Here is a 27,446-nt window from a genome sequence, read left to right as displayed (position 1 = left end):
GCCACCAGAACCGACTCCCGGAACACCTGGTTTCCAAGGTCAATGAAAGGCGCTCCTGGAGTTTCGAGGGTCTTAGGTACTACATTAATGCAAACGGATTAGTTATAGGTTTTTGGGGTTGCTGAACACGAATACGTGGTCAGCACAGACACAGGAGCACCTGGTGCCTAAGACAGGTTATATTCTGGAGTTAAAAACCTAAGAGTAATCCGAAACTCCAGAAGATAACCTGTCTTAGGGACCAGGTGCTCTTGTGCTGTGCCGATCACCTATTCGTGTTCAGCAACCCCAAAAACCTATAACTAATCCGTTTGCATGAATGTAGTACCAAAGACTCTCGAAACTCCAGGAGCGCCTTTCATTGACCTTGGACTCCAGGTACTCCGGGAGTCGGTTCTGCTGGCATATTCGTCTTTAGTGACCTCAAAAAACCCTCCAGTAATTCATTTGCATCAATTAAATGCCGAAAACCATCGAAACTCTAGAAGATGACGTCCCTTGCAGTGGCCCTGACCACCACGTCCTCCGGAGGTCAATTCTGATGGCATATTCGTGATCAGCGATCCCAAAAACCCATGAGTAATCTGTTTATATACTTTGGGAATTATACTTTGGGTTTATTATACTTTGGGAAAATACTCTTTGAAGCAACCTGATAAAAAGTTCTCATAGGCACAACTCAATCGTATGAAGGATTTTCAAGATATAGAGGCACAAACTCGGAAAATTATAAGAATTACTGGGTACCTATTCCAATTCCCTGAGTTACTGGTTATCTGGTAACATGTAGAAGTTTGGATCAAGGAAAGGTACTAGTAGTCTATAATTTTTTTCTGGCTATCCAATGGCGACCTTTACTTTGACCTTGACCTTCAACGGACGTCATCATCCAGAGTTTCGAGGGTTTTCGGCATTAAATTGATATAAACATATTACTCATGGGTTTTTGGGATCGCTAAACACGAATATGCCATCAGAATTGACGTCCGGAGGACGTGGGGGCCAGGGCCACTGCAAGGGACGTCATCTTATAGATTTCGATGGTTTTCGGCATTTAATTGATGCAAATGAATTACTGGAGGGTTTTTTGAGGTCGCTAAAGACGAATATGCCAGCAGAACTGACTCCCGGAGCACCTGGAGTCCAAGGTCAATGAAAGGGGCTCCTGGAATTTCGAGGGTCTTTGGTACTACATTAATGCAAACGGAATAATTATAGGTTTTTGGGGTTGTTGAACACGAATACGTGATCAGCACAGCACAAGAGCACCTGTTGCCTAAGACAGGGTATCTTCTGGAGTTTCGTTTCGGAGGAATCAAATGGATTACTCTTAGGTTTTTAACTCCAGAAGGTAACCTGTGCACCAGGTGCTCCTGTGTCTGTGCTGACCACGTATTCGTGTTCAGCAACCCCAAAAACCTATAACTAATCTGTTTGCATTAATGTAGTACCAAAGACCCTCGAAACTCCAGGAGCGCCTTTCATTGACCTTGGAAACCAGGTGTTCCGGAGTCGGTTCTGGTGGCATATTCGTGTTTAGCGACCTCAAAAAACCCTCCAGTAAATCATTTGCATCAATTAAATGCCGAAATCCATCGAAACTCACAAGATGACACCCGTTGAAGGTCAAAGTAAAGGACGCCATTGGATAGCCAGGAAAAAATCATAGACTACTAGTACTTTTCCTTGATCCAAACTTCTACATGTTGCCAGATAACCAGTAACTCAGGGAATGGGAATACCGAGTAAATCTTATAATTTTCCGAGTTTGTGCCTCTATATCTTGAAAATCCTTCATACGATTGAGTTGTGCCCATGAGAACTTTTTATCAGGATGCTTCAAAGAGTATTTTCCCAAAGTGTGAACGAAATCCACTGGGACCCAATTTCCATAAGGTTTGTTCGGGGTACTTTTCACAAAGTGTTTATTATTACAAGATACACAACCGTGAGTACCTATTTTTATTGGTTATCCTAATGTGAATATGTGAAACCCGATATATGCAATAATTAATTATATTGCCGTTCATATCAGCACACAAGCAAAAAAACTGGTCTAATTTATCATTTCTCGAATATCGAATATCTACCTACAAAGTATAATTGCCATTTAATTGATTTTTAATTTTGGTTTAAATTTGTAAATTGGACGAAGAATTCATTATGTCTTTGTGTATAAACTGTAAGCAATCTACCAATAACACACAAATTATAAAATGTTCGGGATGTATGAATTCTTTGCATACTTCGTGCATTGGCTTACAGGGCGATGATGCTAGTCGGATCACACGAATGCGTAGTAAAAATGTAAAAGTACTATGTAATACTTGTAGTAACGGAGAGGACAAGCTCGATCAATTGAAGCAATTTTCAACCAATCTTGTGGAAACGAAATTGCAGGAGTTGGAAAGAAAGATCGCTAATATTAATCCTACAATACAATCTGAACATTAGGAAGATATAATTGAAGAAGCCATGGACCGTATTAATCTATCACATAATATCATTTTATATCCCAGAAACTAATTCTGCTGTGGAAGATAATAATAAAGTAAATGAGATTCTAATTACAGTACAAGTTGATAATGTAAATCCGATTTCTTCAAGACATGTGCACAGAATTGGCAAACGTTCAAATAAGGCTCGTCCAATGAAAGTGATCTTTTCCACACCCGCACAGGCTAAGTCCATTTTGCGTGCCAAGAATAAATTAGCCACATCTACTTTCTCTACCATTTCAGTCTCTGATGATAAAACACCTCGGCCGAGAGAATACATAAATGAACTTCGGACAGAACTGAAACGGCGAACAGATTGATAAAGGAGAACAGAATTTGACGATTAAGTATGTAAGGGGCAGACCTACTCTATAGTCAGTAAAACTGATGACTCTTTAAACTAAACGTGTCCAGCAGTTCCAAATCAAGTAAATCCCAACACGTTGAACTTACATGTTACTACCAAAATGTACGTGGTCTAAATAGCAAAGTTACATTATTTAATGCTAACGTTAGTGATTGTGAATTCGACATCATAGCAAGTGAAACGTGGTTGCACGGTGATGTTTCGAGCATGGAACTCTTTCCGAATAATTATGTCGTATATAGAAAGGACCGAAAATTTCATGTGGTGGATAAGGTGAAGGGTGGTGGTGTCGTGCTTGCGTTAAAAGACTTCATAAAATCCGAAATAATGGATATTACGGCTTTCGACGCTCAATTTCCACTAATTGATCTAATCATTGTCAAGTGCCAGATTGGTTACAAACATTTTTATATAGTTGTTGTTTATTTACCGGATAGGTTAAGTTTAGTTGACTTTGAATATTTTTTCGATTGCTTAGGGCAACTTGATTATTTATATAATAACTCAATATTACTAGGCGATTTTAATGTTCCAAAGTTCATTGATAATGATATGTCTGATTTCCAAACTTCTGTAGTTTTAAGTTTTGCGAGCTCTACTGGCCTTAAACAATTTAACAATGTTGTTAATCATTTCGGTAGACTGCTAGATTTAGTCTTATCGCATTTCAGTTGTGAAGTGAAGCATGATGACTCACCTTTGGTCTATGAAGTCTCTCATCGCCCAGCTCTTCAAATTACATTTACGGATATATTTGTAAAAGAGCCTAAATTTAGATATGGTTCTGAGCAAATAACTTATAACTTTAAAAAAGCAAATTTTCCTACTATATATCGAGAACTTTACGAAACGGATTGGAATTTTTTGGATACTACTAATGACGTTAATGTAATTTTAAGTAATTTTTATGATAAAATGTTTTCTTTGTTTAATAAGTATATTCCAGTTTATAAAAATTTTAGTCATAAATATCCACCCTGGTTTGATGCTGACATCATTCAGAACCATGGGCGCCCATACTCATGGGCAGGGGGGCCGTGGCTCCCCCTAGCTTTTTGTGTGCTGTAAACTATAGATGGTTATCCAAAGTATACAGAATATAATATAATGTGCAATATCTTCACGTCTGCCCCCCCCCCTGAAAATTTTTGTATGGGCGCCGGTGTTCAGAACATCAAATTAAAAGCAAAGTTTCGAAAAAAATTTAAAAGATTCAAAAATCATTGTGATTTGCTTGAGTTTCAACGGTTAAGACACCTTGTCAAATCAAAAATCAGTTTGGCATACAATGTATATGTCGATAACATTCAAATATCCTTATCCATCAATCCCAAGAAGTTTTGGTCGTATGTTAATGCGAAAAATAGTAGTTCAAGAATTCCTGGTGTAATGAAATATAATGGCATTACTACCTTCGAACCACAAAATATTGTGAATGTTTTTGCAGAATTTTTCAATGTTTTTCTGTCATCTGATATTAATTTTAAGGCTAACTCTTCATCAGGTAACGCAGATTACTTAAATCTTTATCCTATTGTAGAATCTGAGATAATTTCTGCTAGCAAGAAATTGAAAGGCCAAATGACGTGTAGATCTGACAATTTACCATCTTTTCTTGTTAAGGATTGCATAGGTGCCTTAACTGTGCCACTATTAAAAATTTTTAATTTATGCCTTCTGAATAAAGAATATCCAAGTCTCTGGAAGGAGTCAAAAGTGTGCCCAGTATTCAAAACTGGTGAAATGGATCAGGTAGAAAACTATAGACCAACCTCCATAATTTGCAGTCTGTCGAAGGTTTTTGAAATAATTTTGTATAATCTTATTTATTCAAGAACCCGTAATCAGCTGTCTCAATACCAACATGGTTTTGTCTCCAATCGGTCCACTGTGAGAGAATATTTTTAGTGGTCACACAATATATTTCAGAGGCCCTAGATAATAGAAGTCAAGTTGACGTCGTCTATACTGACTTTTCGAAGACATTCGATAGAATTCACCACGGAGTATTGCTTTCTAAATTATGTCACTTTGGTCTTTCTGAGGATGCAGTTACTTTTATGAGGTCTTACTTGTCAAATAGAACGCAGTTTGTTTCTTACAGTGGTTACAAATCGGCAAAGTACCTAGCTTCTTCAGGGGTTCCACAAGGTTCTAATCTAGGTCCATTATTGTTCTTGTTATTTATTAACGATCTGTGTGAATCTATTTCTGCACCATGTTTATGTTATGCCGATGATTTAAAGATTTATTCATTGATAAGCGACCTTAACGATTGTCATTTTCTGCAGAGTGAACTGAACCGCGTACATGAATGGTGTAAGGAAAATCATCTGAATCTTAATGCCAGTACGTGCAAAGTAGTTAGTTATTCCAGGAAACAGTCTACTATATACCATCTTCATATTATTGATGACAATGAACTGAAACTATTGAATAAAATTAAAGACCTTGGAGTTATATTTGATCACAAACTCACTTTTGTTGAATATGTTAATATAAAGGTTAGAGAAGCACTTAAATCTTATGGATTTATAATTAGAAATAGTCGAAATCTCACTAATACTAAGGCCATTAAATTATTGTTTTACACTTTTGTATGCTGTAAACTTTAATATGCCTCTATCATTTGGTCACCATTTTATGATGTACATATCCAAATTATAGAACGGGTACAGCGTAAATTTTTAAAATTTTTGTCTTATAAAATTAATGGTACCTATATATCAGGGGTGGCCAAACTGCGGCTCGCGAGCCACATGCGGCTCTTTGACGAATTACTTGTGGCTCTCGATAAATGTACCCGAGATCCTTTTCAATTTTGAGTTATTATTTAAAAAAATATATTATCGTTCCGTATGTGTTTCAGAATGTCTTTTAAATTACTGACAACAAATTTAATATAAAAGACCAAATGCAACTTTGTAACAAATTCCATTTTCATCCAAGCTAAGAGTGATATGACAAATCGAAAATTGCGCGAAAGAATATTAAGAGTGGCGCGACATAAAAGTCAGTAATGAACCCACTCCAGACCAATTTGTATATTTAGTCATTTTACTCGACTTAAAAAAATTTGTTACAATATTTAACTAGAAAAACTTAATGAGTAAATAAAAAAGCCAGAAGGAATATTGACCGAAGTCCAAAATTTATTTGAAGACTTAAAATATTTTAAATCGTCTCTTCATTTTTTTCTGAATTCATTTGAAATACACATAGTACATAAGGTGAATTTTTTATTACCAATATATGACCCAAACAACATCTGGAGAATTAAAATTAATAGAGACGCAAGAAGATCAAGCTCGAAAATAAAACTATAAGTCGACGCCGATTACCGAATTTTGGAAAATTGTACCAAAATCGAAGTACATACTCTAAATTAAAAAAGGATGCTTGTCGAATTATTTCCATATTAGAAACAACGTACTTGTATGGACCATTTAATTCCATTTTAAAATTCGTGAAATCCTAACACATATCAGTATTAACTAACCAGCATCTGAAAGAATTACTGAGAAGTGCTACCACAAATTATTCACCAAATTCAAAAGAAGGAAAACAAATGTTGAACAGGGAAAGGAACGAAAACATTAGAAACATGCTAAGACAGGGACCAATAGAGAAAAAAATTGAAAAAAGAGACCTGAATTGGTTTGTACATATAACTACAAAGAACGAGAACAGAAGGTGACAGATGCCAAGAGACAGGGGAAAAGAAGAACGAGCAGACCTAGAAAGGGGTGGATGGAACGAATACAGGAAGAAGACCGGAAGACGTGGAAGAAATGGGTAAAAGATGGATAGGTGATAGCAAAATTTGACTCTCTTATTGGGCATAGGACAACGAGAAGAAGAATAAGGAAAACAAATGTAATTAAGTTTTAGTATTTCGTAATTTTATTTCTGTTTTCAATACATAAAAGTTCTGTTAAAAAACATTGTACATGCCTTCTTTACATACCTTTTGAATACGTAAACAAACAAATGAAATAGAGAATGCGAAAAAATCCCCTTACGAATAATTCACACATCCACTACTTCGGGCTGGGAAAAATTTTTTGAATAGAATCAAAGATCCAAACACCAGTTCTTAGAAATGTGTTTCGCCCTCTTCAACCTCTCTGGGCTCATCAGTGAAGATTAGAGGTTGAATATCTTCAGACACATTCCAATCAAAAAACAACATTCGAGACCTAGACATAGCAGTAGCGTAAAACTACGCCCAATCTGACAATGACCGTCTTAAGTTTTAATTCCCTAATTACTTAAAGTAAAATGTATGTTTTAAAAACAAAAGATGTAGATCTTTGAAACACACTCAGTGATCAAAAGATCCAAAGTTACTGGTTTGGACGACCACTCGTACGAAAACAAACAAATGAAATAGAGAATGCGAAAAAATCCCCTTACGAATAATTCACATATCCACTACTTCGTAAATTATTATTATGTGAATTATTCGTAAGGGGATTTTTTCGCATTCTCTAATTCGTTTGTTTGTTTTCGTACGAGTGGTCGTCCAAACCAGTAACTTTGGATCTTTTGATCACTGAGTGTGTTTCAAAGATTCTTTTGTTGCCTGTTGAAAACCTTGACTTCAAAAAATCAAGCCGACAGGCATGGTCCTTGTTGCGGAAAATTGGAGGAGCTAACCAGCTGGAATCCAGAGAGTCTAAAATGTCTCCTAACAAGGTTGCCTCCCATATAGTATCTATATCAGAGCTCCACGAGATCGAACACATACTACCAACGTGAAAAGAGACTTAAGGGCATTAAAACAAATGAACAGAACGAACTCCGAATATTCAGCAAGAATACTTATTTCTGAAATCACACATGCGCTGAAAGAAATGAAATCAGGTAAAGCACCTGGCTTTGATGGTATCCATCCAGAGTTCTTGATACACAGTGGTGCATACACGAAACAGTGGCTTGCAATGTTCTTTAATGATATACTTCAGTCAGGTAACATTCCTTTCTCACTTAAGCGAACAAAGATAATTGCAATTCCGAAACCGGGCAAATCAAACGATAAGCCAGAAAACTACCGCCCCATAGCTCTACTCAGCATGGTATATAAACTATTAGAAAAGCTTATCCTCAACAGAATTAGTCACAGGATACTAGAAAATGTCCCCATTGAACAAGCTGGCTTCCGCCCTCATCGAAGCTGTATGGACCAAGTGCTGTCATTAACAACTTTTATAGAAGCTAGTTTTCAAAAGAAACAAAAGACAGCAACAGTATTTATAGATCTAACAGCAGCATATGATACTGTTTGGAGACAGGGATTAATATATAAACTGGCCCGCATTATCCCCTGCAGAAAGATAATTAACCTCATTGACAACATGCTGACCAACAGAGCCTTCCAGGTTATAATGGGAAAGGAGACGAGTAGACAGATGAAACTTAACAATGGTCTTCCACAGGGTTCTGTCCTTGCCCCTTTACTTTTCAGCCTCTATATTGCTGACATGCCTGAAACCGAATCTCGGAAGTTTGGATATGCTGACGACTGGATCCTTGCAACAAGCCACCAATCTTTAGAAACTACAGAAATCACTCTCACGAATGACTTATCCATCCTCAGCGAATACCTTAAGAAATGGAGAATACAGCCAAGTACTACAAAAACTGAAGTATCAGCTTTTCATCTAAACAACAAGTTGGCAAACAGAGAATTGCGAGTGTATTTTAATAACAAGCTGTTAAAACACAATAAATACCCGAAATACCTTGGGGTTACTCTAGACAGAACGCTCACATTCAGAGAACACCTGACGAAAACAGCAGCAAAATTGAAAACACGCAACAATATAATACAGAAACTCTGCGGCACTACATGGGGGTCCACAGCATCAACATTAAGATCCTCTGCTCTTGGCCTGATATATCCGGTGGCAGAATACTGTGCTCCAGTGTGGCTAAATAGCAGGCATACCCACCTGGTCGACACCCAACTAAACCGTACTATGCGTATGATAACAGGCACACTTAAGCCCACCCCTACAATGTGGCTACCTACCCTTAGTAATATAGCACCACCCAACCTACGACGCGAACATGCATTGGTTAAAGAATATAACAAAATAATGGACAGTCGCCAGCTTCTAGTCCACAATGACATCCCCGATATTCTTGGAAACCGTCTCCGATCCAGGTTACCCCCTCTGCAATCTGCTCAAGCGCTGCAGCAATCCAACTTTGACTTAAATACCCGATGGAGAGAAGATTGGGAAAGTAGGACAGATCCGCATTACCATAGTCTACCGGACATCATAGGGAAACCTGGCGAATTTGAACGTCCCCGTAAGATTTGGGCAGCCCTTAATCGAATTCGAACAAACTGTGGAAGATGCGTCGACTCCCTCCACAGATGGGGTAAACTCCCCTCGCCTTCTTGTGACTGCGGCGCTGCAAGACAGACGATCAGTCACATTGTTCAGGACTGCCCACGCAGAGCATACACAGGCGACCCTATAGACTTTGTAATGGCAACCGAAGGGTCAATCGAATATATAAAAAAATTGGACATCTGTTTGTGATGCATTGTATAATGCATAAATCTAAATATATTCTGTGATATACTTAAGCCATACGCTAAATAAATAAATTTTGTTTTTAAAACATACATTTTACTTTAAGTAATTAGGGAATTAAAACTTGAGACGGTCATTGTCAGATTAAGCGTAGATTTACGCTCCTGCTACGTCTAGGTCTCGAATGTTGTTTTTTGATTGGAATGCGTCTGAAGATATTCAAACTCTTATCTTCACTGATGAGCCCAGAGAGGTTGAAGAGGGCGAAACACATTTCTAAGAACTGGTTTTTGGATCTTTGATTCTATTCAAAAAAATTTTCCCAGGCCGAAGTAGTGAATTATTCGTAAGGGGATTTTTTCGCATTCTCTATTTCATTTTGTTTGTTTTCGTACGAGTGGTCGTCCAAACTAATAACTTTGGATCTTTTGATCACTGGGTGTGTTTCAAAGATCTACACATCTTTTGTTTTTGAATACGTTTTTAATTGCGGCTCACGAAAAATTTTTACCTGTGAAAAGTGGCTCTGGCTGTCAAGGAGCTTGGCCACCCCTGGTATATACCCTAGGAGGGGTATCAGCAATAATGAGTTGTGTAGCGGTTTGGACGTAGTATCATTAGAATCTAGACGAATCAATGCCTCCCTTGTATTCCTGTACAAGCTACTACATAATCTCATTATTCTCATTGACAGCCCTGATATCCTTCGGCAAATAAATTTTAACGTTCCGACTTATCCTGTAAGAAATTCGATTACGTTCAAAAATACACAAGCTAGAACTAACCTTATGTTGAATTCTCCTCTATTCGTCATGTGCAGTTATTGTAAACAAGAATCTACAGGTCGAGCAAGTCTCGTAAATTTCACGATTGCGAGCCACGCTTCACGCAACCGTGTTTGCGTACTTGTGTTTCGAGTTGCGTGGTCGTGCGGAGTTATATTTACCAAATTTAAATATAATCGTTTTCAAAATTAAATCAATATGGCTACTGGGTGTAAAAGATAAATCTTATTCTATCTGTTCTTAATGAGTTTTAGATAATTTTAGTTGTATTTCTTTGTAATTTTGTGTTGTACAAAGATTAATTTAACATTTTCTCTGGAAGTATTAATTTAGAAAGATAATATGCTTCATTGGTGTTGTGTTTTGAAGTGTGAAATGCAAAGTAATTGTGATAGTTAAATGCAAGATAAAGTTCACTTTTAAACTGAACTAAATAAGGTATCTGAGAGACAACAATGGTTAAATGCAATACAATGTACAGGTTTTACTAGCGAAATGAAAATTTTCCTGTCCTGTCTGCTGTAATCATTTTATATCTGGTAAGTTACAATTGCAACAGTAATGATTTTTGAAGATGTTAACATTTTAATCTTATAGGAAAACCAGCCGACTTAATCGATAATAACAATCTCCAGATTGGGTTCCTTCAATAAATATGGTCTATAAACACAATGAAATAAGTTCCCCAAACTCTAAAATGGAGTGGTATCAAAGGAGAATTAAAGGGAAAAATATTCATATTGAAATTATTTATAAGGCACTGGACTGTCTTAAATTCTACAATAATACTAGGTGGGTAAATTATTTTAGACATTTTTCATTAAGAGTAGATTAAGATTAAGTAGATTTTCATTCAGTAGATTTAAGACTTGTTTACACGGGTAGAGTAATGATGCAAGTACTTGATAGAGTAGAGTAACTCTACCTGTAAAAATGCTCAGCACAGTAGAATAGCTGGTAGAGTGTATAGTTGGAGTTAAAGTAGAGTGACTAGCAACCTATGGCAAAGTAACTACTCTATGACCACCACTACTGCCAAAATGTCTACTCAGCTGCACACTCTACCCATGGAACACGCTCATTTATGGCAGAATAGAGTAGGTAGGAGAGTACATGGAGGTGCTGTCATTCTGGCTGGAATTGTGTTTTGTGTAAATAGTGAAAATGAAGTTCACCGAAGATGAAACTTTAAAACTTGTAGAGCTATAATACGGCGAATGCCAGTGTTTATGGAATTTAGGTAGTGTATACTACAGAAATAAAAGTTTGCAGCAAGCTGCGGAGGATGAAATCGTCGAAAGAATGGCAAAGGGGGCTTTGGAGTAAACGAGCTTCAGCAAAAAATTAAGAATTTAAGGTGCACTTATAATCAAGAGTGTTTAAAAATACAAAAATCGGTTTCACTATACTAGCATCAGTACTATACTTGTACTCTCCTCATGTGAATGGTATCAAGCCATTTTTGGTAGAGTACTACCACTACTCTACTCTCCTCAAAACTCTACCCATGTAAACAAGTCTTTAGAAACAGTGGAAAATGAGGTAGCTAGTAGAGTAGTAGTAGAGTAAAATATACTGGTTTAGCAAATTACAATGTTTTAAGGTAATACAGTAGCGATAAACAGGTAGCCAAAACGTGTTCCAAGATTGTCACTGTAATTTTGAATATTTTTTCGAGGCATTTGGCACATGTATTCGTAAAATAATAAAGAATGGCGGTACAGAGCCCAATTTGAAAAATATATTAATATGTGGAAATTACTCTGTAATTATAAGATATTTAAAAAACGAGCCTGTACCGCCATTAAGAAGAACAAAAAAATACACTTTCTTCAAATAAACTTTTTTATCCAATGCCTAGATTTTGTGTAATTTTGGAACTACCAATGAAATAAAAAATTTTAGTAGTTCCAAAATAACACAAAATCGGATAAAAAAGTTGTATTTAAAAAAAGTGTATTTTTTTGTTCTTCTTAATGGCGGTACAAGCTCGTTTTTTTATATTGTATTTAATTACAAAGTAATTTCCACATATTAATATATTTTTCAGAATATGTGTGTCAAATATCTTGAAAAAATATTCAAAATTACAGCCGCAATCTTGGAACACATTTTCGCTACCTGTTGATCGATACTGTTTCCTCTTAAGATAGTTTTAATAGTTATTTATGATATAAGTATTAAAAGTACAATTTTAAGACGCGCATGTGAAAGTTAACTTGAAAAAATAATTTTATTAATGTTTTGACTTCCACATCAGATGTCATTGTCAAAATACAAAATATTCATTATTATTAAGTTTGTTCTAGCAAACAGTCAAACTAGTCAAAAACCATCAGCAAACAGTTGGTCAGTAAAAGAACATAATACAGTCACCAGTGCGATCCCCTCTACTCGCGCTGGTCCACTATTCGCTGATGGTTTCAAACTGATGCTAGAACAAACCTATTATTATTATGCATATCATTATCTGTAAATAGTATTTCTTCTGATTGTTAATTGTAAAGGATAGAAAAATTACCATTTATTTTATTTTTTTTAGAATCAGCTGAGAGAAGTGGTCTACAAAAAACCATGAAGGAAACGGAATATGTGGCTACGAAAGGCAAAAGAAAGGTTTACAAAGCAAATGTGACACATCTTTTTGAAATATTTAGGAATATCAGTAAATTGCATTGAAAAAATGTATGAAAAGATTTTGTTCAATAAAAATGTTTATATTTATCAAGGATGTATTATTTGGTATGGCCACATATCGTCAGTGATGTAATAATACATCCTATCTGTTTTTTCATGAGTTTTGTAAGAGAGACTAAAAACTTGTCTTAGGGTCACCTCCTGTTTTCATATGATATTTTTTGACTTGTTTTGTAGTAAATTAAACTATCTATGAACTACAAAACAAGTCAAAACTTACATATGAACACAGGAGGTGACCTTAAAACATGTTTTTCCATCTCTCATACAAAACTCATGAAAAAACAGATAGGAGGTATTGTCACATCAGCAAGGATGTACAGTGATGAGTGCCCTAATAACCGGCAAAATATGGGCAACATATTTAGTTGTGAGATAAAAAGAAATGAAACTAGTCGAGCTGGGAAATTTAGCGAAATTAACCTTTAAATTTACGTTATATTGATCCCACCTTTACACATATCGGAGGAGTATGTCAACTAAAACTGTCACTGTGACAGTGGTAGTTTCCAAACTCGTCTGATACGTCTGAAGGTGGTACACAATCAATACAATCTAAATGTATAAGTTAATATCGCTAAATTTCCCAGCTCGACTAGTTTCATGTCTTTTTATCTCACTACTTAATACATCTTTTGTGCTATTTTGCCGGTTATTAGAGCGGTCATCACTGTATTTCTGGTATATCCAGGGAATGTCTACAAAATATATTTTGAATGTCCAGAGAACATTTGTGGACATTCATGGAATGTTCCAATAAGACATTCAGGTAATGTTTAAAATGCTGACACAGGATTTTCCTGGGATGTTCAGGGAACATGTTTTCGGGGATATTCCAGGAATTTTTCAATGTCTGTGTACCTTCTATGGACCTATATGGAATATTTTGGTGTTATTACCGCCGCACTCCACTTGCGATTTGTAATCAGGAAGATTGAACACATTGTTTCAAATACAAGTCAATCCATTTGTGACTAAATAATCATGGATTGACTTCTATTTGAAAGAATGTGTTCAATCTTCACAACTACAAATCGCAAGTGGAGTCCGGCGCTTAGGGCTACTTCCTCTTCGGTATTACGTATTATACTACAGAAATCAGGAACTTTGCTTCTAAATATATGTATGCATCTTGGCCATCAAACATATTCTTCCAAACATTTTTTAAGGGGTTACATAGGTCTTGTGGGTAAAAAAAGTGACTTTTTAAAAAAATTATATCTCGAAAACTAAAATTTATTTTTATTTATAATTGGAACATGTAAAAGTATAGTACTTAAGGTAGTCTCAAAAAAAGTTTCAGCCAAAAATATTCATTTTTGTAGAGTTTAAGTTTTTTTGCGTTGGCAGCATAACTAAGTCCAGTCTCATCTGAAATTAAAAAGTTTCTTGTAGTTTATACCTCTGGCTAGAATATGAACGAAGGAATTTAAAAAAAATTAAATTTGAAGATTTTACATAAGTTTAAACACATTTTTGACCCCAATTTTTCTCATTTTTAAAGTAGTTTTTTTTATAAAACAAAAATGACCTCATCTAATAAAAAATCCTTTGTTCATTCACTAGCCAGAGGTATAAACTACAAGAAACTTTGATTTCAGATGAGACTGGACTTGTTATGCTGCTCACTGCAAAAAAGGGCTGTTGTCGAAAAATTGCAGTCAACTCTACAAAAATGAATATTTTTGGCTGAAATTTTTTTGAGAGTAGTATACTTTTACATGTTTCAATTATAAATAAAAATAATTTTTAGTTTCCAAGATATAATTTTTTTAAAAAGTCACTTTTTTTACCTGCATGACAACAACTTAACAAAATGCTGATTTCAAATTGTAACAAGTTGTTTTGCAAAGTATGCTGCCCTCTTGTATTTTCTGTGTTATCTTCATCATAAAATTACTTCATCTAAAAACTTTCTGCGATATATTCGCAACAACAAAAACAAAAAAAAAATAAAACAAAAGTTTAACCACCTTCACACCACAGAATCAAGCAATCAAGTTACAAAATTTTCAAACACCTCACCTGACACAGCGTCTCAAGTACGATTGCGCGCGACCACGCAACTCGAAACACAAGTACGCAAACACGGTTGCGTGAAGCGTGGCTCGCAATCGTGAAATTTACGAGACTTGCTCGACCTGTAGATTCTTGTTTATTGTAATGCCTTAAGTATTTACTGCGATATATTTAACTGCAGTTTAAAGCAACTTATTTCTATGGCCAAGATCTACCTAGGTTATTAAGAATTTATTTCTTTACGTTCAAATTTAGTTTTGTAAAATTTTTGATGTGTTATCGGTACCTATGAATTACTAATATTTTATTTAATTTTTTTGTGTAATATTTTGTCCTGTAAATGGATTCTGTTGGACAATAAACGCTATTATTATTATTATACTTGGCAGAAAGTGTGGCTACTATACACCCTACTAAATTATGATAAATAAACGTTTCTAGCTACTACCAGAGGCGTACGACAGGGGATAGTGAATGGTTAACCCTTCCCAAATTCTACTCCACTAAATAATGTAATTCATTGGTAACGATAAAGTTATTAGTTTTCGAGATATTTGAAGTTAAAAATGAAACGACACAGTAATTTTGATTAATGTATTTTGTCGCTTCATTTTTAACTACAAATATCTCGAAAACTAATGATTTTATCACTACAAATGAAGAGGATATTATTTACATAAAAAGTATGGGACAATAAAAAAATTGCACTAAAATAGGAATTCCGCTAGTGGCGTAGAATTTGGGAAGGGTCAACCAGTCACTTTCCTCTGTCATACGCCTCTGGTAGTAGCCAGAAACGCTTATTTAACATAATTTAATAGGGTGTACAGTACCTACACTTTCTGCCAAGTATGATATTGATACGCCATGGATACGACAGGGGACAGTGAATGGTTTACCCTTCCCAAATTCTACGCCACTGGCGGAATTGCTATTTTAGCACAATATATAGATTGCCAATACGTTCTCTTCATTCATAATAATGAAATCATTAGTTTTCGAGATATTTGAAGTTAAAAATGAAAGAGCACAATATATACATTAATCAAAATAAGTTGTGTCGTTTCATTTTCAACTTCAAATATCTCGAAAACTAATGACTTTATCGTTACGAATAAAGAGTAATTTATTTAAATAGAAAGTATTGAAGAATCGAAAAATTGCGCTTAAATAGTAATTCCCTAGTGGCGTAGAATTTGGGAAGGGTTAACTATTCACTATCCCCTGTCTGGTAGTAGCTAGAAACATTTATTTATCATAATTTAGTAGGGTGTATAGTAGCCACACTGCCAAATATTATAGGGATACGTCAGATAGTTTTAAAGTACTGGGTAAAAATAGTTTTAAAATCATTAAACAAAACACCCTGTATCTCAATAAGGAGCCACATTTTATATAAGCGATTTGGGTTAATCCTTAATATTTTGAGGTATAGAATCTACAACTCCGAGATTGTACATTCTTAATGAAACACTCTGTATATATATGCCACATTTTCTCCCATCACATATTTTTCTCGCTGATTAACCCCTTCCTCTTGTTTGAGCGAAAAAGATGTAATATACGGATATTGTAACAATGTGTATTGAATATTTTCCAGTATGCGACTTTGGATTCCAATGCGACGTAAAGCGTTGCATTCCGAAAGACTGGCAATGTGACGGCCATGTGGACTGTAAAGATCAATCTGATGAATTGAAGTGTCACAAATGTGGTCCAGGTATGATCAATTGTGGAGCCGATAAATGTATCACACAGGAGCATCTGTGCGACGGAACAGTAGACTGCCCGTGGGGACAGGACGAGAGAAATTGCCGTAAGTCAATATCATTTTTCTTATATACTTAGTAGATAATGTTTAAATATAAGTATACACTGTGGTCATTATTTATTTGAGCTGAGAAAGTACGTTTTTAAAGTACAATATTTCAATCTATGAGTTACTTATAATATTTATTTTAATAGTTATAAACATTTTTTTTACAATTATTAAAATAAACAAAAAATATTTAAAACATAGCTCAAATATGAGTTTTTACGTAGTTACCATATGTGCAAAGGTGAGCCTGATTGGTTGAGTAGTTTTTAAACAATTCTATTTATCCAAACAAATTTTAAAACAAACAAATAGCCTAAAATCAAGATCTTCATTTAGTGAACATAGACTTAAAATGCAGGTAGCAGGTAGGAACTCCTTTTGGATAGTCCTATCAGGGAAATTGAATCAATCCCTGCCTTCTGCAGATTCCAGGTGTTTTCTGGCCCGGGAAACTAGTACCTGCTAAGGGTCCCCTGTCCAGGGTCACGGATGAAGCCCACAACGGCATCCAGGGCGGAGAAGAAGGTCTTCACAACGGTCTGGAGGACGGAGGTGGCAGCCCCCTGGTTTTAGGGCTTGTATAAAATCGAACCTGGAAATCGGCAGCTGGTTTTTCAGTATCTGTATTGAGCGGAAGTCATGTAGACCAGAACAGTCCATACAGAATAGTACTCGGTGCGGTGGCAACCACTTAAACAGCGTGTACACAGCGGTGTAGAAAGCCAAGGGAATGACTACTACACTATTTTTCCCAGGTTAATCAATATGGCTGAAGAAATAAACGATGGCCCCGAGTAGCAGCGCCTCTTAAATGGGGCAGGGGTGCGAAGAATCTCCCGCTTGGCCAAATTTGATATACAGAGAAGTTGTAGAATAGGCACATGGAATGTGCGGAGTTTATATGAACCAGGAAAAACACATAATGCCATAAAAGAGATGAAAAGGCTGCAAATATCAATTCTGGGTATCAGTAAAATGCGATGGCCCGGATCTGACCAATGCCACGTGGATGATCATGAAGTATATTATGCAGGAGAAGAAAGTAATTATCATCGTCATGGTGTAGGATTCATACTCTCAAAGGAGGTTAACAAATGTGTTAGGGCGGTATGCCAGGTATCTGAACGAGTCATAATGATTCAGTTGAACGCGAAACCCAGAAACATAAATTTAATACAAGTGTATGCACCGACAGCGGAAAGTGAACTGGAAGAACTTAACAAGTTCTACGCCGATGTAAAAACTGTTACCGACCAACTCAAGATTAGAGACTCACCATTCTGATGGGTGACCTTAATGCTAAGATAGGAAAAGGCAGACAAAGTAACATTATTGGATGTTATGGACTGGGCGATAGAAATGAAAGGGGAGACTATTTCGCAGATTTTTGCAAAGAACATAATCTATGGATAATGAATACCTTTTCAAATTACCTAAACGGAGATTATATACGTGGAAATCTCCAGCAGATACCCCCCATAATATCGTAAGAAACCAAATTTACTACATAACTATCAGTGAGCGTTACAGAAACGCAGTAAAGTCTGTAAAAACCTATCCTGGTGCCGATGTGCCATCTGATCACAATCTATTGTTAGCCGAAATAAAATAAAAATTTAACGGATAAAAAACAACGATCCTCTAAAAAACTGGATACCGATTTTATTAGAAACAACAGTCAGGGGATTGCAAACAATTTAGAGAGCAATTTTGAGAATAGCGAACAACAAGAATCCATCGAGGATCATTGGAACCAAATCAAAACGATTATAAACAACTCAACTCCAAACTTCAAAGAGAAAAATCAAAAGAAGCAATAGTGGATGAACGATGAGATTTTGAATTTGATGGAAAAAAGACGCAAATTTAAGAACCAAAACATCAAAATGTATAAACGCATTAATAAAGAGAAAAGGACTAAAATACGAGCGGCAAAAGAAACATACTTTGAAAACAAATGTTTAGAAATTGAAGAGTTGCAGAGAAAACATGATTCATTTAACACTAGAAAGTCGGAGGGGCCAATTTGGCCCCTGTTGCGATTTGAAGTTATTGTAGTTTTTTTTATTTGAGGCAATAATAATTTCATATTTTATGACTTTTAATATTTTGATACAAAGACTTATTTAACGCAAAAAAATATTGTTTACTAAATTTATTAAATGGTTTTTCTAACAAATCTACCATAGAAGTCTAAAGGGGCAAAATTGGCCCTGTGTAAGTTATTATCGTTTTCTGGGAAATTCGACGAACCTTCCTTTCAAATTCCTGTCGGATGGGTAAAATTATATTTATGTATGTTTATTGTACATGGTTACCCTTATACTGGTACTGATCATCTACGTAATAAAGATAAAATTGTTGGTGAACACAAGTGAACACAAAGATACAGAGGACCAAATGACGCGTCTTTATACTACAAAAGTAACTTCAAGACGATGGCCTATGTACGTGTTTTATAATACTCTTGACTTGGAAGCAATAAATGCATGGATTATTTATAAAGAAATAACTGGAAGTAGACTCAATGAAAGTAAAAAATAAAATCAGATTATATCGTCTAGAGTAGATTTAATTTCTTTAAAATGAATTTTAATTGATTAAAGAACGTGGGGCCAAAATGATCCCTTCCGGCTTTCCAGGTAGGTAAGCTACCCTAGCTTACCTACCCTATAAAGTCGGGCTCTTTCTAGTGTTAAATAAAAAAAATAAAAGAACTCACCGGTCAGAACAAAAAACATGCAAATAACATCGTCGATAGAGACGGAAAACTGATTATCACTGATTTGGATAAAATAGACAGATGGAAAGACTACATTGAGGAACTGTTTAATGATGAAAGGCTCGAGCTTGAAATTAACGAAGTAGTTACAGGACCTGACATAACTATGGACGAAATTGAACAAGCAATAAGATTAGCAAAGACAAGAAAAGCGACGGGACCAGACGAAATACCGAGTGAAATATTAAAGCTCTTCGAAAGTTCAGGTAAAAGATCTCTCCTTCATCTTTTTAATAAAGTTTATCAAACTGGCTATATAGCAACGGATTGGCTGCTGTCGACTTTTGTGACGATACCTAAAAAAGCAAACGCGAAAAGTGACTACCGAACCATTAGCTTGATAAGTCATGTTTTAAAGTTATTTCTACGAATTTTGCACTCTAGGATGTATCAAAAAATAGAAAAGAACAGCTTGGTGATACACAGTTTGGATTCCGCAATAACCTTGGGACCAGAGAAGCACTGTACCATAACCTGAATACTAAATATTCAGGTTATGGTACAGAGATGCAGAGATGTCGGACATCCTTATATGTGTTTCATTGACTTTGAGAAGGCCTTTGATCGGTAAAACATACTGAAATGATTGCTATTCTTCAGAAGGTGGGTATTGATGATAAAGACCTAAGCATTATCAAAAATCTTTACTGGCATCAACGTGCAAACATCAGGATTGGCCGGGACACGTCTGAAGAACTTCAAATACGAAGAGGAGTAAGACAGGGCTGCATTTTGTCTCCACTAATATTTAACATCTATTCTGAGTTTGTTTTCAATAAATCAGTGGATAATGCTCAATGTGGTATCAAAATGAATGGCGTCAATATTAATAATTTGAGATACGCGGATGACACGGTGTTAATTGCGAGCAATTATGAAGAACTTCAACATCTGATTAATAGGATTACCACAACGTGTGATGAATATGGACTCGAGCTAAACACCGCAAAGACCAAGGTGATGGTTGTCAGTAAGACGCCAATACAACCGGAAGTAGTAACAGCTTATGGTGAACAATTAGAGAGAACTAACAGTATCACCTACCTTGGTTGTAATTTAAATGAGAACTGGAACATGAGCAAAGAAATTAGAATACGTATAGAGAAGGCCAGAGCTGCATTCTTTAAGATAAAGAAACTTTTATGTGGAAACAACATTACTTTAAATCTTAAAATTAGATTAGTGAGATGTTATGTGTTCTCTACTCTTTTGTACGGTGTCGAAGGTTGGACTTTAACAGATACTCTTCTCAAGAAATTGGAAGCCTTTGAAATCTGGGTATACCGAAGAATCGTACGAATAAGTTGGGTGGATAGAGTTCGTAACGAAGTTGTTTTGCACCGGATGGGAAAAGTCACGGAAGTCGTCAGAACAGTTAAAAATCGAAAACTTGAATATTTTGGCCATGTTATGCGACACCCAGAGAGATATAATATACTCCATTTAATAATACAAGGCAAGGTAGACGGAAGAAGTGGGCCAGGTCGAAGAATAACGTCATGGCTTAAAAACCTGAGAGAATGGTATAACAGATCCTCTGCATCCCTTTTCCGAGCTGCCGTTAACAAAATTGCTATAGCCAATTTGATAGGCAACGTTCGATAATCGAGCACGGCACTTGAAGAAGAAGACTTAAAAATACTCAAAGTGGCAAAAACGCAAAGATCGATGGAATGGCAGATGCTGCATATAAAACTTAAAGATCGCAAAAGAAACGCCTGGATCAGAGAAGTAACCAAAGTGAAAGACGTTAAGGAACAGGTGGCAAAACTCAAATGGAAATTTGCAGGTCACACCATCCGACAAGCAAATGAAAGATGAAACAAGCAAATAATCTACTGGCGACCATGGGAACATAAGAGAGGAAGAGGAAGGCCTCAGATGAGAAGGAGCGACGACCTCAAAAACCATGCCGGATCCATATGGATGACGCTATTTAAAATATATTTGGAGCAAGTTTTGAAATCCTGGAAAAGGAAATGTAAAAATATGGGTATACCGGTAAATAATAACATGCTATACACTCTATGTTTTGCGGATGATCAGATTCTCATGGCCCAGGATTATCACGATATTGGTTATATGACCCGCAAAATCATAGAAGAGTACCGGAACTGGGGTTTAGAAGTGAATACCAAAAAAACGGAATACATGTCCGTCCGAGGTATACAGCAGGATCTAGCGTTGGAAAATGAATTTAACTATTAATCACTGCCAAGAATATAAATACTCGGGGCTTAAAATTACCCAAGAAAGGTGCACACAAGTAAGGAAAACTATCGCATAATTGAACACAATCCTATGATACCAAAGTATTTCCAAAGAAAATAAACATAAATCTATAACAGCATTATTAAGAGCATTATAACACATAGCAGCGAAGTTTAGCCACACCAAGAAAAATCCGCAAATTTGCTCATAACAACTGTGGTAGACTTCTGAAGAAGAGCCGCTGGTATATCAAGAAGAGATAAAATCAGAAATACAAGAATATTAGAGATAATGGATGTAAAGAATGCTACAATTGACGATATATAAACAAAGCAACTAAGATGGTTTGGCCACGTACAACGTATGGAAGACGGAAGATTACCCAAACAAGTACTACGGTGGGCACCAAAAGGACGGCGGAAAAGAGGAAGACCTAGGGAAAGCTGGATAGAGGGAATTCATAAGAAATTAGAGAAAGAGGCTTGAACGAAGACATAATATGTTACGATAGATAACAATGGCGATTGGGAATCGGAAGACGTCGTAGAACGTAGAACGTTATGAACCGATTATATATACATTTGTTTATCCCATTTGAGAAAAAAAATGCCATTTTCAAATGGCCTCTCAAGTGCTTTGTCAATATACAATGGTTTTTGCTCTCATTATCTTCATAAGATCTCTCATAAGTTTTTGTTAGGAAGAAAGAACGATTTATAGATGAATATAATACGTACAGAAATAACGCGAAATAACTAATCAGAGAAGCAAAGAGAAATAATTAAAAATAGAGATGGACCGAGTTAGAAATAAAAGAATCATATGATACACTAGAGAACATACTGAACTGGATAAAGACATGTATATGAATAAAAACGACAAAGAGGTGTAGATAAAATAGATTCGGAGATGATGAAGTGATTAAGAGAAGTACGTGAAACATGGCTACTTACTAGAAATAATAAATGAAGCATGGACAATAGACACTGTACTAATAGACTGAAGAAGAGAAATTATCAACTAGTAAGAAAGATGATGAAGAGAAATGTGGAAGTTACAAGATTTGTTGATGATCAATAATATTTAAAGAATATACTGGAATAATGGAAAGAAAGCACGGAAATGAAATGGAAGGGAAATTAGAAGTAAAACATATATTAGATCATGGATATCTTCTTCTTTGTGTGCCGTGCTTGTTTTCAAGCGTTGGCTATCGTCGTATTAATAAGCTGATAAAACGTTTCTCGGTCGGCAGCTATATGAAACAATTCCTGGACCGTTCGACCTATCCATTGTCTAATGTTACGCAGCCAGGACAGTTGTTTTCTTCCAACCCAGCCTTTTCCTTCGATTTTGTCTTGAATGATCTCATTAGATCAGTTCATACCGAAGACTTTTCTCATTTTTATGATATTGATCAATTCTCGCTCTTTGTGCACGGTCTCCAGCACACGTTTGTTGGATATGTGTGCTGTCCACGGGATTCTGACCATACGACGGTAACACCACAACTTCAACGCTTCTAATTTTTTAAGATTCACATTTTTGTTGTCCAAATTTAACATCCATAGAACAAAACGGACCAGACGTAGCACTTCAATACTCTTAGACATATGGTCAATGTCAGACTTCTACTGCACAATACAGAACGCCAGCTAATAAAGCTTTTTCGTGCAAGTTCTATTCTTGTTGAAATTTCCTCATCCCTTTCAACCCTGCAGTCAATCGAGCTACCCAGATATCTTGAGTGTTCCACACTTTCCAGGATTTTGTTATCTTGGATAACATGGATATAGTGAAAGAAAAAGTCAAAAGATGAAAAAACTCTCCGATCTCCCTGGAAGATCTGTTTCGAGAAACGAAAAGAAAAATACTCTTTTTGCATTAGATTATTTAACGCCATTCTAAATTTCACCATCAATCCTTTCTATCGATATCCTGTAAGTGTTGATAACGACAAATGACGTCAGTGATGATTGTAGTGAGCCCGGATTACATTGTCATCACCAATCACTTATAGTTTTTTCAAAGTATTTTAGCAGACTCAATCTCCAAAATTGGTTTCTCATAAAACGTAGCTGGGAACTAGAGAATAAAAACGAGTCAATATAGAGAAAAGTATTTTTTTTCTCTGCAAGACAAATAATTTAGAGAAGAGTGGTGCGTGAGTCTTATTAAATAAGGGAGTTTGACAAATTAAAGGTCCCTAAACGTGTCGAACGAAAAATATATTGCTGATGGTTCATATGAGAATAAATAAACTGCTCTCCAAAAGTTAGGGATATTATCAGAAAAGGCTTTAAAAACAAAAATATTCAAACGTGCTAGGTCGTTCAATAAGTTTTGCGGTTCGATAAAAAAGCACAATTTTATGATTTTAAATACACTTTATTTATTATTCAGTATAGTCTCCCTGAACATCAATACATTTGTTCCAACGAGATTCCAATTTATAAATTTCATCCCTGAAGTGAGAATCTGTAAGAGCTGCAAAATACGCTTCCACAGCTGTTATGTATTCATCATTTGATGAAAAAAGCTTTCCACGCATGATTTTTGAAGTGAAAACTTCTTTAGGGACGTTGTGCGATTTTTTGATAGGGGAAAAAGCATTGAATTCGTGACCGTCATCGCGACCGTCATCGCTTATGCTATATATTATTTGTCTGTATACAGGGTGTCCAGAAACTCTACCGACAAACGAAGACAGAAGATTCCTCAGATAATTTTAAGATATTTTAACTCAATTCACCTAGTCCGAAAATGCTTCCTAAGGGAGCCAGAGCTCTTTGAAGATGGCGTCTTGTAATTAGTTTTTCTTAAATAACTCCAGAAAGCTTCTATTGAGAAAAACGAAAATTGGTACACATATTTATTTACTACAGAGAAATCGACTCCATGCATTGCGAATTTCTAGTACCGGTCATAGGCGTCCGTTTTGGGTAGAGCAACAGTTATTTTATCGCATAACTTTTTTATCTTAAATTTTTAAGCATTTTTGACTCTGGATTATTAAATTGTGAGGTATTCTACAACTAAAAGGTACTCTTCTTTTAGGTCGATAGGATACACTGTTTTCTAGAAAAATCGATTTGAAAATTTTTCCTTTTTTGAATTTCCAAAAAAAAATTCAAAAAAACTATTTAGAAATCCGAAAACTGGTACGTTTATTTATATTTCATAGATGAATCGATTTCATTAATTGCAAAATTCTAGTACGGGTCATATGCGTCCGTTTTGGGTAGGCTAACGGTTATTTTATCGCATAACATTTTTGTCTTTAATTTTTAAGCATTTTTGACTCGAGATTATTAAGTTATGAGATATTCTAGTACTAAAAGTTACTCTTGCTTTAAGTTGGTAAAATACACCGTTTTTTTTGAAAATTTTTTTCAATTTTTATTCAAATTCAATAAACGAAAAATTTTCAAATCGATTTTTCTAGAAAACCTTTTGTCCTACCGACTTAAACCAAGAGTACCTTTTAGTGCTATAATACCTCACAATTTAATAATCCAGCGTAAAAAATGCTTAAAAGTTAAAGACAAAAAAGTTATGTGAATAAATATCCGTTGCTCTACCCAAAACGGACGCCTATGATCGGACTAGAAATTGGCAATGGATGGAATCGATTCATCTTTGGAAGATAAATATACGTACCGATTTTCGTTTTTCTTAATTGAAGCGTTCTAGAGGTATTTAAGAAAAACTAATTACAAGACGCCATTTTCAAAGAGCTCTAGCTCCCTTAGGAAGCATTTTCGGACTAGGTGAATTGGGTTAAAACATCTTAAAATTATCTGAGGAATCTCCTATCTTCGTTTGTCGGTAGAGTTTCAGGACACCCTGTATATAAATTGTATAGAAGTATTTAAATTTAAAATAAATGTAAAACCTATTTTAGGATGGGGAAAACGGATTTATTTCGCGACCGTCATCGCGACCGTCATGTCTTCGACGAAATAAATTTTGTATGTATATTTATTGAACTGAAAACTTCTTTAAGGACGTTGTGCACTTTTTGGATCGGGAAAAAATATTAAATTAGTGACCGTCATCGCTTCGACGAAATACATTTTTGAAGTGAAAATTTCTTTAGGGACATCGTTCACTTTTCAGATGGGAAAAAATTATTGAATTAGCAACCTTCATCGCGACCGTAATTGCTTCGAAAAATAAATGTTTGAAGTAAAAACTTCTTGAGGGACGTTGTGCACTTTTTGGACGAGGAAAAAGTATTAAATTACCGACCGTCATCGCTTCGAAGAAATAAATTTTTGAAGTGAAAATTTCTTTAGGGACGTTGTGCACTTTTTGGATGGAAAAAAGTATTAAGGAAATTTGCGACCGTCATCTCTTCGACGAAATAAATTTTTGAAGTGAAAACTTCTTTAGGGACGTTGTGCACTTTTTGGATGGGAAAAAGTATTAAATTAGCGACCGTCATCGCTTTGACGAAATAAATTTCTAAAGTGAAAATTTCTTTAGGAGCGTTGTGCACTTTTTGGATGGCAAAAGTATTAAATTAGCGACCGTCACAGCGACCATCATCGCTTCGACGAAATAAATATTTGAAGTGAAAACTTCTTGAGGGATGTTGTGCCCTTTTTAGATGCAGAAAAAGTATTGAATTATCGACCGTCATCGCGACCGTCATCGCTTTGGCGAAATAAATTTTCGAACTAAAAACTTCCTTAGAGACGTTGTGCACTTTTTGGATGGGAAAAACTATTAAATTAGCGACCGTCATCGCGACCATCATCGCTTCGACGAAATAAATATTTGAAGTGAAAACTTCTTGATGGATGTTGTGCACTTTTGGATGGGGAAAAAGTATTAAATTAGGGAACGTCATCGCTTCGACCAAATAAATTTTTGAATTGAAAATTTCTTTAGGGACGTTGTGCACTTCTTGGATAGGGAAAAAGGATTGAATTTGCGACCGTCATCACTTCGCTGAAATAAATTTTGTACGTATATAAATTACGTGTATGGATACATAAATAGCATAGGGCATACGCATCGCGTATATGATATAGGTATAGCACTTCTTTTTGGATGGGGAAAAAGCATTGAGCTCGTAATTTATTTACTATAAGAAGTTTTCACTTCTGTCGGGACTCCCACGAGTGCCTCCAATTTTTTTAGGTATTAAAACAAATGGAAGTCGCTAGGAGCCAAATCTGATAAATACATTGGATGCTTTAGCAATTCGAACTTTAATTCATGGATTTTAGCCATTGGTAAAATGTTCATATGATAAGGTGCATTGTCCTGATGAAAAAAGATTTTTTTCTTTTGCAAGCCGGGTTTTTTTCACGATTTTTTTTCCTTCAGCTGGTATAAAAGGTTATAATAATATTCAGAATTTATTGTTTTATCAGTTTGCACGTAATACACAAAAAAATTCCTCTCATATCCCTAAAACTGATGCTAAAACCTTCTTGGCCTATTTCTGAACACGAACGTGACAGTTATCGGATACAAAAAATGCAAAATTCTTGTCTGCGTTTGATACATGGTATCCGTAGATATCAAGCAATTAGTTACAAACTTAAAGAAACAGGGTGGTTAAGTATGAAACATAGAAGACATGTACATTCAGCTTGTCAATTCCAAAAAATTATTATTTTCAAAACCCCCCCGTATCTCTATAATAAAATAAAATTCCGTACTGATGTACACAATATTAACATAAGACATAAAAACACCATTTCTAT

The 27,446-nt window shown here is 35.6% G+C and overlaps 1 protein-coding gene and 1 long non-coding RNA gene across 2 annotated transcripts in view; both read left to right on the top strand.

The window, feature by feature from the left end:
- Positions 1-27,446, top strand: part of LOC114341943 (atrial natriuretic peptide-converting enzyme) — a gene marked incomplete at its 5' end in the record, with an annotated part of 265,571 nt that overhangs the window by 88,729 nt on the left and 149,396 nt on the right. Inside the window, 1 exon segment of the mRNA XM_050641466.1 lies at positions 16,515-16,730. Coding sequence (XP_050497423.1) covers positions 16,515-16,730 — 216 coding nt within the window.
- Positions 10,262-12,922, top strand: LOC126878638 (uncharacterized). The gene is made up of 3 exons (XR_007695718.1): positions 10,262-10,737; positions 10,796-10,990; positions 12,741-12,922. It is a non-coding gene; the product is annotated as an uncharacterized LOC126878638 (long non-coding RNA).

The sequence above is a fragment of the Diabrotica virgifera genome, chromosome 10 (assembly GCF_917563875.1).
Source record: "Diabrotica virgifera virgifera chromosome 10, PGI_DIABVI_V3a".
Lineage (NCBI taxonomy): Eukaryota > Metazoa > Arthropoda > Insecta > Coleoptera > Chrysomelidae > Diabrotica > Diabrotica virgifera.
Note: the sequence above shows the minus strand (reverse complement) of the source record. Positions and strands in the feature narration are given on the sequence as shown.